At 36.2% G+C, this 14,219-nt stretch overlaps 1 protein-coding gene across 1 annotated transcript; it reads left to right on the top strand.

Moving 5' to 3' along the window:
- The first annotated feature begins 2,922 nt into the window (after positions 1-2,922).
- Positions 2,923-13,845, top strand: LOC147409124 (ubiquitin carboxyl-terminal hydrolase 17-like). Its single transcript, XM_086425675.1, has 11 exons — positions 2,923-3,380; positions 8,133-9,375; positions 9,467-9,555; positions 10,773-10,858; positions 10,965-11,127; positions 11,209-11,329; positions 11,556-11,713; positions 12,130-12,214; positions 12,296-12,508; positions 12,796-12,857; positions 12,948-13,845. The coding sequence occupies exons 1-11, from the start codon at positions 3,100-3,102 to the stop codon at positions 13,774-13,776; spliced, it is 3,330 nt and encodes a 1,109-aa protein (XP_086281801.1). The 5' UTR covers positions 2,923-3,099; the 3' UTR covers positions 13,777-13,845.
- Positions 13,846-14,219: the final 374 nt, after the last annotated feature.

Raw genomic sequence — 14,219 nt, forward strand, 5'->3', positions numbered from 1 at the left:
GCAATTCCCACCTAATAGTAAGGTTGGAGTTACAACTGTTCCATTCCAACTACTCTTTTGTACCGTACGATGATTACTTCAATTTCATTGCCAATTGCAACAAGAAGTAAGAGTCTATATGATTTCAGGGAATATGAAATTTTTGGAAAATTGATGAAGGGAAAGTGATTTTCGTAGGAAAGTAAATTTCATTCTTTGATTGCATTTGGAAATTTTTTTCTCAAAAAGAGCGTTATTCTTTTTTTGGGAATGGTGGTATTTGTGAGAGAATAACACTAGGAGACGAAAAAATCATTTTCGTGAGAGGTTGGAATGAAAAAATATTTTATCAGGGTGAAAATATTTTATACTTGACCCGTATATGTTAGATTGCACATGATTTTCCACCCTCATAAAAAAATCTCACAAAATCTAGATTTCATTTTTTCACCCATACTTATGGGAAAATAAAATTCATCTTCATTTTTATCCCTAAATCAAAACCCTAACTTCATTTTTTCTTCTTCTTCATCATCACCACCACCATAGCTGTCATCACATTCACTCTCTCTTCGTCGTTGTCATTGTTTTTGACCATCGCTTTTATCTCTCTCTTTGTCTATCTATCTATCTATTTATCTCCCTCTCTCATTTTCTTCTTCTTCTTTTTCTTTCTCCCCTTCCTCTCTCTGCCTTTGCTTTCTTCCTTTCCTTTGTTTTTCTTCTTTATTTTCTTCGTTCTCCTCCTCCCTTCGTCCCAATCCTCTCTGTTTCTCTTTTTCTTCTCGTCCTCATTCTCTTTTTCTCCTTTCTCATATTTTTTTTCTAAATGAAATCAAATAATAATATTTTATTTTCCAATCTTATTTATTTGTTTACAGACTTGAAATTCCATAGAAAATCACTTTCCATGCAATTAAACATATTGAAAATTGTATTCTTTTATAGAAATAATTTCCCACGCATTTTCAAGGTGAAATGTTAAAGATTTGGTTCAAAACTTATTATTAATTCTCAATTTTCCAACTTCCTAGATTTGTATTCCAAGCATAATAGAGAATTGATTCGATTAAAAGTAACCCATGTATATGTAACAATAGGTTGGGGACTAACATTCTATGTGCTCAGTATAGGGACAATGTCTAATTGTTCGATCTTCTCATCGTTAAGATCATCATTCGAAGATTAATCAAATTTCAAACTTCAATTATATGAAAAATTGATTACAACTTTTAAGCTTTCTCAGCATCTAGTGCACTAATAACTTGAAAAACAGTTTTTTGGGATTAAAAGTACGAAAATAGACTAAATTTTTATGACCAAATTATCTGTACGAGTGATAAGTTGCATCTCCACTTTGTTGGAGGGAGTGAGTTTAAATTCCTCTCATTACATCCATAAAAATAAAATATAAATCTAGGCTGAGATGGCACAATCCCCACCGTTGATCGCCTTCCATTTCATTTGATTCCAAGTGCCAGTAGCCTCATTCATGGACCCCACAATAATAAATGACAAAAGTAGTGGGACCCATCAGTCCGGTTCATTGGCGTAACTTACTCCATCTCATCTAACATGCGCCATCTTCTAGTCCACTAAATGGGTTGGCCGGTCCTACCACTTGTGGTCCGAATATTTGTTGAGCGAAGAATTCACGCTTCTCGATATAATAATTAATAATATCTCTCAAAATTCCTTTCCTCCCATCGATACACTCGTTTCCTAACTTTCTATCTTAAGCTTTCTAAAGTAACTATGAACATAAACAAAATAATTAAATAATAGCATAGATAGTAATACCATGCTTCAGAAGCCATTGAATCTCAATGCGCACATTCCCAACATTCGCCACGTGGCACTGTTACACACTTCTCCATCTCCATAGATGTTTAAGGTATTTTAAATATGGGTCCCGTTCAGCAACAAACATTTTGACAAACATTTTGGCAAAACATTTTTCAAAACATGGGTTAGAGATCTTGGAATGGGCTGATTTTTGGTGAGGATGATCTCTACAGTGAGGAGATTATCCTCACCAAAAATCAGCCCATTCCAAAACTTCTAACCCATGTTTACAAGTTGAAAAATCGTGGACCGTCCATTTTTTGTAAATCATTTTTGATGGGGTTAGAAGTTTTGGAATGGGCTGATTTTTGGTGATGATGATCCCTCGCTGTAGAGATCATCCTCACCAAAAATCAGCCCATTCCAAGACCTCTAACCCATGTTTTGAAAAATGTTTGTCAAAATGTTTGTTGCTGAACATTTCCCTTTAAATATATATATATATATATATATATTATATATATATATAAAACCACTTCCCTTACCAACTTATAATAAGATTTGAAATCTTATTAAAGGTTGTTAGATCCACGTGCATTATCCCATTTGAAATCCAACACCAAAACCTTTTAAATTTCATATAAAAATTCAGATTGAATTTTTTTTTATTGAAGATGATCTAGGGTGTTGATAATGGATGACCATCAAAGTCTCAAAACTCCCAAACTTAAAATTAAAATACAATAATAAAATATAATAATTTTTTAAAATTTAATTTTTAGAATTTCTTTCCTTTATGAGTTTGTGCGTTTAATGTGTAGATAATGAATGACTATCTAACTCCTAAATTTAAAATTAAAATTCAATAGAAAAAATAATGATTTGTTTGAAATTTATTTTTTAAAAGTTCTTAGAATTTTTTCCTCTACAAGTCTTTCGCATCGGATCATGTTTTTGGATTACAAGATATGAGCTCACAACCCTTAGTAAGATTTGAAATCTAACTACGTTAGTCAGACTAGATTAACTCTCAAAAATTATCACAGAAAACTGGAATAAAAAATAGAACTACGTGTCACGTTTTAGTGAGTAGAGTCTTTGAAATTCAATGACTCGAAAACATTGTGCTTGATTTACCACTCTCTCTCTCTCATATTTCCGACCTTTAAAACCATTCTCCATCGCAACCGTCGCCATCCTCATAATCGTCATCATCATTTCTAAGAAATCAACGGCTTCCATTGCAGGACACCATGGTTAGTTACAAGATCTGTGTCTGTGATCATCACTAAGATAGATAGACAGATATTTGGATGCATCTTTGGTGCCAATTAAATGCTGGTTCCCGGGGATCTAGGGTTTCCTGGCCTGATCCTTCTCTTCTTCTTCAGCCCGATTATCAGCTTTGTAATCCGAAGAAAATGGAGGATTGCAATGGAGAGGAATCAAGAGATCATGAGGCTTGTAGCTATGGCGTCCGAAGAGGCTGCGAGAGCCGAATTCGAGGCCGCTGTCGAGTACGGTTCAGCCGTATCGGTTGTTCGTCAGTTTCAATGTGCTCTGTGTTATTGCCCCACCACTACTCGGTGCTCTAGATGCAAGGTCGTTCGTTACTGGTAATCCCTCTCTCAATTCGAATTTCTGGATTAAATTCTACGTTTTTTTTTTAATTATTATTATTTTTGTTTAGTTTCGATTGCGGAGCTGTATTAATTTAGTTTGGTTGGTGTGGATTTTGGGGTGTTAAAATTTGGTGAAAAAGCTGACAAAATATTAGGGCAATTGGAGGTAATAGGGTTTTGAGATTTTCACCATTTAACTCTATTAAGAACCATATCCTCAATTCATGGGGTTTTGAGATTTTGGGCAAAATTTGTTAATAGAAAGAAAAGGAGGTGAACCGAAGAAAGATATATCTTTAGGATTTGTTGCCTAATTTGAACATCATCTTGCTTAATTTTTGTTTCTAATTAAATGTGACAAGAGTGACATTACATACCACAGCCAGGAATGAAGCAATTTAACTGTAGATATTGTGAGCGTTTAAGGGTTTAAACCCATCTAATTGGGTTTGGTAGTAGCCACCATTCAAAGAGTTTAAGGTGTGAATGAATAACATAAAACAATTTTTGAACATCTATTTTTCAAGGAGTTGGTTACTCAAATCTTGTTTTAATCTAGAGGTTCGGGTAATAAGGTTCGGTTGTGAGACAAGGAAGGTATTAGGCACGTCATCTCACTTATCAAGTTGATGATTTACTATGTATTGGCCAAAAGTGAAGGATAAAACTGTTTTTTAGAGGTTTTTTTTTTTTTTGAATTAGAATGCAAGAGATAAATATATGCATGAATGCATGCAATAAAAAAATTTGAGTGGGTGCAAAGGTGTTTAAAATGTGCCCTTAAGGGACTGTTTTTTGTATGTTTTGAGTTTTGAATTTTGAGTGTTAATCCATAAGGACAACACTCTATGACTCTTAGCATTTTTGGAATAAAAGAAGTTTGTGGTGTGTACAAAAGTGTATGCATGCAAGATTCCCAAAAGGAACTTATTATGGATTCAGAAATGAAAAGATTACCTCACATGGAGGAATTAGTCTCTTTCTCCTTAGCCATTAAGAGTGCTTACACTATATGCAATGCAAGTAAGCTATAAAAGTAAATAATAAGTGTTCCCTAAGGAAATTATTATGGACTTAGAAAGGGGAAGATTACCTCACATGGAGGAATTACTCTCTACCACTTTAACCATGGAAAGTAAAGAAAGTTACACTACTTGCATGGGATTTAAATGAGCTTGGAAAGTAAATAATTAAAGACTATTGCAAGAAACTAAATGTTCCCTAAGGAACTTATTATAAACTTAGAAATGAGAAGATTACCTCACATGGAGGAATTACTCTCTTCCTCTTTAGCCCTGTAAAGTAAGGAAAGTTACACTACATTGCTTGGAAATTAAATGAACTTAAAAATTAAAAAGATTAGAGTGAGGGGATAAAAGTGGGATTAGAGAGTAAATGTAATAAATAAATAAATGTCTCTCCCCCACCCACCTTGGTCTTCTTCCTTCTTTTCTTCTTCTTCTTCTTCATCTTCAGAAGCTTTCAAAGCAAGTGAGAAAGTATCTGAACAAAGTTTTGGGGTTTTATAGAATTTTGAGATTCAAACTTACCTCTCCCTCTTGCCTTGAATAGGTCTTTTATTTATAGGCCCTTGGGAGACCCTTAGAGATATAAATGTTTAAACTCCATGAGTCTAATCTAATTTCAACAAAACCTCAATGAGACCTTGGTTGCCCTCCATCATTGTGTCTTTGATTGTCTTTTGCTCCTCTTTGAGTCTTACTAATCATGATGATTAAAGTATAGGAGTGTAAAAGCTCACAAGATTCTAGAGAATTCTTTTGGACGGACAAAGGTGCCCAAACCCTTTGAAAGACAATAAATTGGATGAGAAATGTCACAATGACATGTAAATATCATTCAAGAGAGGATTTTAAAGAGGGGGTTTTAAGGGTTACTTAATCTCTCATGACTCTCAACAAATGAAGGTTAAGAGGGAAATTACTCGTAAGGTTCTATAGAATTCTCTTTGAGGGGTAAAGTTATCCAAACTCTTTGAAATTAGTTAAACTTTAATGAAATAGATAGCAATGACATGCAATACGTCTAAGGGTGGAAGGGCTTAAAGGTCAATTGTTTTGGTAGAGTCTCAACAAACTTGTTGTAGGAGAGGTCATTGTTCATAAGTTCTAGAGAATTGTCTTGGATCGACAAGATGGTCTAAGTTCTTTGAATTTAGTCAATTTACAAGGATTTATTGGAGAATGGCTTTGAGTCGTGCATAAGAGGGTGGACTTAATGGTCAATTACCTTAGAGTGTGTCTCAACAAACTTAGGAGGAAGGTAATTGCCATTTGGTAGAGACCAAGAGTCTAGATTGGAAGAATTTCAAATTTATTAGAAAGCCAAAGTTGGTAGACAAGTATAGGCTTAATGCAAGGGCAAAGTTGAAAAATGCTTGTATTATCTTGGGGAAAAAGCAATTAAGAGGGGGTTTAAGAGGTAATTACCCTCTAAGCAAAATTGCTTGACCAACTGGACCTTACCTAAGTGAAGGCCAGTGCATAACAAAAAAGAACCGTAGGTCAGTAAGGGCCAACACAAAACTACGTAGGCCTTGGGTGACCCACGGCCTAACTTAATTTTAGGTTTTAAAAAAAAAGTAGTCTTGAAGAGTCAAACCCCCTGAGGTGGGTCCCACTCGACCAAATTGAAGATTTTCAAATTGGGTCTCACTTTGCTAAAATTTTAAGAGCTCTTGGGCTTGGTTCGGACAAATTTGGGTGTCTACATTAACAATGTAATTATTTCAGTACATTGGAAAACAAATTTATCATTGTTCAATATTTGACGGATTCCGTAGATTCAACAAAAACTTTGACTGTTACTTGTTTAGTGAGTCCATGACACACGGGCATAATTGATTAGGTCACTAATTTTACTTTTCCACTATCATGTAGGAACCTTTAAGGCCCCACAAGTCTATTTATGCTTGGTCATTTCTCAATGAAGGTTCAGGTGTTAAGATCTTTCCAAATGTTTTCAATTTGTTGAACATAAGGGGATACACCACAAGCCTTTATTCTTCTTGGCAAGATAGTTGTACTTTTAACCCTCATTCTTCTTGATGGAGAAGATAGCTGGGTCTGGAAAGTGAGTCTTAAATCGTCTTCTTGGTGATTTCTTTTTGTGACATTTTGTCATGTTTGTCCAAAAAAAAAAATCCCTAGCAAACTTTTGAGAAAGCCGGTCCTTCATTGGGTGTGATCCCTTGCTTGCATATTGACTTTATATTAAATACCTATTCTTCATTATCTCATAGGTGTAAGGAGCATGATGAGAATGTAAATCATTTATTTATTCCATGTAAACTTGCTGAAGAAATGTATTCTTTACTTCTTGTTTCCTTTAGTGTGAAATGGGTATTCTTTATGGACATGATAAATATATTAAAGGTAATGTTTAAAACATTGCAGGGCCTATATTATGCTTTTGGACTCCATGAGACAAAATCTTAAAAATGAATTAATAATGTGATTCCACAAAGCCAAAATTCTTCTTTTATCATTTGAAGGCCTTCATCACTTGTACATTCATCATGTTTTCTATTTATCTACTTCAATTCTGAAGTTCTTTTTTCTAATGCGGTATTGTTCTCAATAAGTTGCTCCAACAAGTAAACAAGTTATAATTTGAGTAAACATATTGACATGACAGGCTGATGACTTATTTTAGTCAATGGATTTTAATCATGGGAATCGTTGTTCTTCACACATAAAGTTGAGCCTTTTCATGTATTTGGCACTAAAATATTTTTGTTTTCTCTAGTTGTCCACTACTGTAGAAACTCTGGAGGTATCTGGGTTTTGTCAGATTTACTAATATTAGTGAGATAACGAAGATGATGTTAATCATATTCAATCATGTTGCTTTTGGCATATAAGATGAAGGGTAATTTGGGAAAAGAATGGGGGAAAAGTTTTTTCCTTTAAAAAAATAATTTTTAAATGTTAAGCCATTATAGAATAAGTCTAGGATTAAGCCTCCCCTGTGCCGCACACCTCAAGCCTTGAGGCTTAGTCCTTGACTGCATGAGTTGTAATCCTCTTATATACCTATTGAGCTGTAATTCTCTAAGCCAAGATACAGGGCCTTGCATAGAGGTGTGAGACTGCCTGGATCCTTGATTTTAAAAACTTCAATTACATGTGTATGAGGGTTATTTTGGCATAAGGCTTTGACAATGTTGATGATGATAAGTAAATATTTTTTAGGGATCTCCCCTCCTTCCATATATGGAAATTGCTTAGAAAAATTCTGTTGTACACTTTAGTGGAAATAAAAGATTATGAGGTCGTTGAATGCATTTCTTAATCAGTGTTGTTGGGAGCCGGCCTTATGTTTAAACCATACATATGATAGTTTCCAATTGCATAGGTTGCTGGGTTTTCAACTTCCTTTGGTCCCACTATGTTAACTTGCGGTCAATGCTGATTTACTTGAAAGTGAAAAATGGGAAGCTAGAAAGACTAACCATTCCAAGTGTTTCTCCAGAGTAGAGTTATTTATTGTTTGAATTGATAATGGAAATGATAGATTAAGCTACCCAAAAGATGTGGTAATCAAGTTTGTTAGGGAATTGTTAAATTACAAATGTTGATTCCCATTTCTGGAAAGTCTGATACCAGTTTTTGATTATTTAATCTCAAAAAGTAATGTTGTCGTCAGATTTGTTTTGACAACTTTTGTGATTCTCGGAGAAGCCATTTTTCCTTGCTAATCACTTCTGAATTTGCATTGCTGCAGCTCTGGTAAGTGTCAAATTATTCATTGGAGACAAGGCCACAAGGAAGAATGTCATCCTCCAAACACCAATATCCAGTTTAATGGTCGAGGAAGCGACTCTGATAAGGATTCAGTATTGCAAGGAGAACAACATGAGTTTCATGGTGATGATTTGGTGGATACCACTACACCTATTGAAGCATTCCCAGAGGAACCCATGTCATCCAAATCCAGTCACTCTCCTGATTATGTAAGTATTAAGGAGGATGATAAAGTTGGATCTTTTGTGGATGCCAAAAGGGAAGAAATCATTTCTGAATCTTCCAGTGCCTCATCTTTGGTAGGCTTATCAACATCCACCAAGGAATCGTTAGTTGGTGTTACTGACCCAAATTTGCTTGAGACAAGAGCTGACGTTAGTCACACGATGTCAACTACACCAACTTCGTCAAAGTTTACTAGTATGGACACTTCTGTAAATAGTTTTTCTTCTTCAAGTAAATTAAAGCAAATGAAACCCAGTTCTAATGGTGGAGTGGTTAACCATGGATCAAATGGTTCGGCCTCAAGTATCATTGGCTCTGATGAGTCTACCATTTCTGAGACTTCGACTATCTATGATGATTTCCGGGACGAAACTCTTGACTCAAACAGTTCTAGAAAGGCTGTTCAAGATGGTTCTACTCAGTCTAGTTTCAGTGAAAGTGGTGATGGAACTTTGTCTGATTCTAAAACGCTTTTACAATTTTCATTTAACCTGTCTCGGCATGCTGTACCTAACTCAGAGTCACAATATTCCAAGCCCAAGAACGTCATATCTGATGATGCAGACCCAATTATCTCGAGGAAGAAAAAACCTGTTTATGGATCTTCTTTAGCAGAGAATATTGGTACGGATGCTTCTGTAGTCAAGAGCTCACCAACCTTGAGCTCTGAAAGGTTAGCTTCTGTGGATAATGTCAAGAGAATTGATTCTCAACTATTGAAGCGTGATAGAGTCAGATCTTTGTCATTTAGTGCTGCTAATGATCATCCATCTTCTAACACGGGAGTAAAATTCATTCCAAATGTGAAGTCTTCAAAGGATGATAGTGTTCACACAATGCCTACTAGTTGGTCGGAGACTGCAAATTCTTCACCAAATGCTATCGATGGTTTGAAAACATCAGTGCGAAAAGTTGTTCAGCAGTTTAAAGTCTCTAAACTTTCAAAACACTACCCGTTAGGGTTTGGAAGTGAGAGTATTGAAAAATATACTTACAAGGTTTTTCTTCAACTTTTGTTGTGTATTTCTTGAGTTTGGCATTTGCCCTTTCAGGATATTTGTTGAACTAATTCTCTTTCTATTTTGTCAGATGCTTTTTCCATATGAACTGTTCCTCAAACTTTATCATTGGAACAAGGTGGAACTGCATCCGTTTGGCCTTACAAACTGTGGCAATAGGTAAAGAGAGGGATTTTCCTGCTCATGTAGATATAATTGTAACATTTATAAAACAATACTTAGATCTAAGGCGGGAAAAAAAATGCTAGATCTATTATGAGTGTTATTATTTCAATCAAGTTTTCCATTAGGCATGCGAAGTTATCTCCTTAACTTTGTGGCCTCTTCTATATGCATTATTGTTTGTTTATGTCTTAATTCAAAGCAAGGCAATTGGACTATGCACCATATGCTTATAATGCATGATACTTCTCTAACATCTGAATGAAGACCTTAATTCTTTCATGTAAAAAAATGTCGGCAGGTTAATGCTGCTTACTCGTTTTGTGGCAAGTTGGTTCTCTATAAAGCCTTAATTATTGCTATTTGGGAGAAAAAAATTTTTGCCACTTCCCTTGCCACTAAACAATCATTTATAGCATAGCCATTTATTTCAGGCAATGCATATATGAGGTAACATGCTCCTGTGGTACAATAAATTATGTCTGGTTAGTTCCTTGACAATTAGAAATTATCCTTATTGAATTCTCTCTTCTTGGAGTTGTTCACTTTAGACCCTTTGGAAACATACCTGCAGCTCAAGGATTTTACTTGAAATAGCAATGCCCATGTACTTGCTTTCTTTATCTCTTTCCCATCTACTCAATCCTCATTCTTATATAACATCTTTAAGTGTATGTTTGGCATGTATTTCAAATTTGCCTGTCATAATTATAATCGTGGAATGTAAGTCCTAGTTCTTCTTGGAGTTAACTGTTGATGGTTTTTTTTGAAATGGCGCTGAACGCTCCTGTGGTGGTGAACATGTAGTCCACATGTTTTATGCACTCGCTAAATCTAGGCCAACCCATACACAATTTCCCATATAAATCAACAGCATCCAACTTAAGCTTTGTTGCCGAACACCATGTAACTTATGGTCTTGAATAACTTGTGGCAAAGGTATATTTAATTCCTTGCACTTCCAAGTGTTCCTTTATTGCTCTTTCCATCCCTTTCTCAGCCTTCCAAAGTATAGTATCGATTACATTTCAGCTTTGACAACTTGCTGCCACATTTCTTTCTATTCGCCTCTGTTTTTTTTTTTTTTTTCTGGAATTATATTGCTATTATAGCAGACAGAAGTACATATCTTTGCTGGTGTTAGAAAAGTTTAATAGCGAAGTTTATGAGTTTCTCATACTGTTTTTAATACCTGTACTTCTATTTTTCTGCAGCTGTTATGCAAATGCTGTGCTCCAGTGCCTGGCATTTACTCGGCCTCTTACTGCTTATCTTCTTCAAGGATTTCATTCTAAAGCATGCATGTTCTGATCTTTATCTCCTTTGTGGATTCATAGCTTATTTGATTTCCTGTATTAGTATGTTCGTTAAGCTCTCTTTGTGACATTAGTTTTGGTTTTCCTCAGGTCCAAAAAAAGAGTGGTGCTTCACCTGTGAGTTTGAGGGTCTAATTCTGAAAGCGAAGAAAGGAAAGTGTACATTGTCACCAATTGGGATACTCTCCCAATTACAGCACATTGGGAGTCATCTTGGCCGTGGTAGAGAAGAAGATGCCCATGAATTTTTAAGGTAACTAGCCATAAATTTACTTCCGTCTTGTTGATCTTTTATCTTCTCTTGTACACTACTCAGTTAATTTGATTTTGGCAGGTATGCTATTGATACAATGCAATCAGTTTGCCTGAAGGAAGCTGGGGCAAATATAGTGGGCCCATGGGCAGATGAAACAACACTTATAGGCCTGATATTTGGGGGTTACCTTCGATCTAAGGTACTTCATATCCTTGATGAGATCTTGTCACAGTGTGAACAAGCTTTCTCTAGCCATATGTTTTCCATGAATGCCTCTGAAAATGATTTCCTATTTTGTGTTTTACTGCAAAAAATGGTATTTTTATAACTACATGTCTTAAGGATTGTTTCATTATACTTTCTGTGATAGGATTCTGTTACTAGAATGTGAACAACTATGATAAAAATTTAACTGGAAATTGCAGATAAAGTGCATGAAGTGCCAGGGAAAATCTGAACGGCATGAGCGGATGATGGATCTTACTGTTGAGATACAGGGGGACATTGGAACTCTCGAAGAGGCACTTGGACAATTTACTGCTACAGAAATCCTGGATGGAGAAAATAAGTACCAGTGTAGCAGGTTGGTTGGTTGATTTGTTGTTTTGTCATTCAGATCTTGATTGCAATATTTCCTGAACCTCAGCCTTTAAATATGTTTTGGTATGGATTTCCTGTTTTGCTTAGAATTTCAGCTTAATGTATTGGTAATCCCATTTCCTTTGCCAGATTCATGATGTTTCAAAGGAAATTTACAAAGTGGAGGGAGATTGAAAACAATAATTGTTTCTTACTATTTTTGTTGTTTTCTGTGCATATGTATGTATCCAAATTACTAATATCTGTTGGGACAACAACCACATCATACTTTCGTCTTGATTGGCCTATTTTGCAATTTATGTGGAATGACTTGGCATATTGGGATTATTAGTGCTTCTGAAGTTAACTTTACTTTATGTTCATTACCTCTTTCTAAACTATCTTTTTTTTTTCGATCAGATGCAAATCTTATCAGAAAGCCAAAAAGAAGTTGACTGTATTGGAGGCTCCTAACATCCTTACAATTGCTTTAAAGCGATTCCAGGTAAATCTTCAAGGGCAATGTGGCAGTTACTTTTCCATTTGTTCTCAGTTTCCTAATGCTTGGTATGCACATTCTTTACAGACTGGTAAATTTGGGAAGCTAAACAAGTCAGTGCAGTTCCCAGAGATCCTGAATCTGGCCCCATATATGAGTGGTACAAGTGACAAATCTCCTACCTACATGCTTTACGCCGTGGTGGTCCACTTGGATATCATGAATGCAGCCTTTTCTGGACACTACGTGTGTTATGTTAGGAACATCCAGGGGAAGTGGTTCAAGATTGACGATAGCAAAGTATGTTCCATACTCATCATCAATCTATATCTTCTAAATATGCTTTCCTTTTCATTGGGTTATTTTTTTTCCCGAGTTCAATGTGTTCTATTTGTTACCTTGTGCTTTCAGATTAGTTTTAGAGAAATTTAAGGCACGTAAATGTTAAAAGCCTATATTTTTTCTGGCGATACATGAGGGACAAACATGAACGTGTCTTACGTTGCCTGTTTTCTATGATTAATGTACCCTGAAATAGTTTTAGCAATTTGAAGTAGTTGACAATAATGCTGGCGATGGATTTATAGGTAAAACCAGTGGAGCTTGAGAGGGTCTTATCGAAAAGGGCATACATGCTCCTTTATGCAAGGTAATAGATTCTGGAACTTTGCTCTTCGTCTTAGTTGTCATTGCACTTTGATTACCAGCATATAAGTGTATGTATTTTTGGGATTGATAGGTGCTCACCACGGGCCCCGAGTTTGAAACGGAACACAACAATCTCCAATGAGAGCAAAATCAATCGAGGCAGTAGATTCTATGAAGCCATCCTTTCCAGCCACAGTGGAAAGGGTACTACTTCTAAAGCAAGACCCAGCTCTGATACAATTCCCAGTACTGACCCTTCTATTGCACATAGAAGATCGGAAGATTACCCCTATTCAGTGGATTCAAATGGCCATGCGAGTTTTGAATATTCTGATTTGTTTGATGGGAGGTTCCATCCATTGCACAGGATTCCTAATGTAGACTCATCGAGTGACAACTCTTCACTCTTTAGCTGTTCTGATGAAGGATCCTGCAGTACCGAGAGCACAAGGGACTCGAGCAGCACCGATGATTTCTCTGATTACATATTTGGGGAAGCGGGACGTAGTTGGAACAGTCCTTTGAAGGCCTCAGATGGTTCTCCCTCCCCATTGTTCTCAAGATCGTCACACTTGTCAGTGTTGGACAGGTATGCATCATGTTCCGCTGAAACAAGTGGGTATCCAACTTTTGGGGCGGATGTGGTGGCTGAGGCAGATGGTGGTTGGACAACAAGGGTAACAAAAGAGAGCAGCAGGAGAGAGGGTTGGCAAGACAGGGGAAGCTTGCCCTTTTTGTACACTGACACAACTAGACATTGTAGAAATTTAACAAGTAGTAGTAGTAGTAGTAATGGTAGCAATAATAGTATTAGGGAGACAGACTTGGAGCAATTAGGGTGGTGTAACCCTTTGGACATGAAATCTGGTGGAACATTGAGACGATCTACTAGGGAAAGAACAGGTCAAAGTTTTTATTAAAGAGTATGAGTTTAGGTTGTATTACTCTCTACCAGTTTAATGGAAAAAATGAGCCATCATTTTCCCCAAGTTCATGTCACATTTACTACTTATTAACCATTGGCCCATGATGTAAGAAAGCTTAAATTTCAAAGTACAGAAAACAACTGTGTGTGTCCAAGGGATCGAGCTTAATTTCATGGGGTCGGTGATCCTGAAAGGATAGGATGGGGTCTTGAATACTAAATTTTCAGTTTAATAAAATTCCAGCACTCGTTTTTTGGGTCTGCGTTCCTACAAAGTTTAGTGCTTTAGTAGCGTAAAGTTGACATGAAACCCCATTCATGAGTGGCTTCAAATCACACAATAACTGTCTCCCAATGAACCTGAGCATGCTAGCTATTAATGTTTGACTGACCCATCCCTCCCCATGGACCTAATACGGTTTCGTTCACCAATGGTAC

This window comes from Akebia trifoliata, chromosome 2, assembly GCF_017979445.1.
Source record: "Akebia trifoliata isolate Shusen 1 chromosome 2, ASM1797944v1, whole genome shotgun sequence".
Classification (NCBI taxonomy): Eukaryota; Viridiplantae; Streptophyta; class Magnoliopsida; order Ranunculales; family Lardizabalaceae; genus Akebia; species Akebia trifoliata.

Coding starts and splice junctions, on each gene's coding strand:
- LOC147409124 (XM_086425675.1), top strand. CDS start 3,100: ATGCTGGTTCCCGGGGATCTAGGGTTTCCTGGCCTGATCCTTCTCTTC. Junction 9,376..9,466: donor TTGAAAAATATACTTACAAG/GTTTTTCTTCAA, acceptor CTATTTTGTCAG/ATGCTTTTTCCATATGAACT. Junction 11,128..11,208: donor GATGCCCATGAATTTTTAAG/GTAACTAGCCAT, acceptor TGATTTTGGCAG/GTATGCTATTGATACAATGC.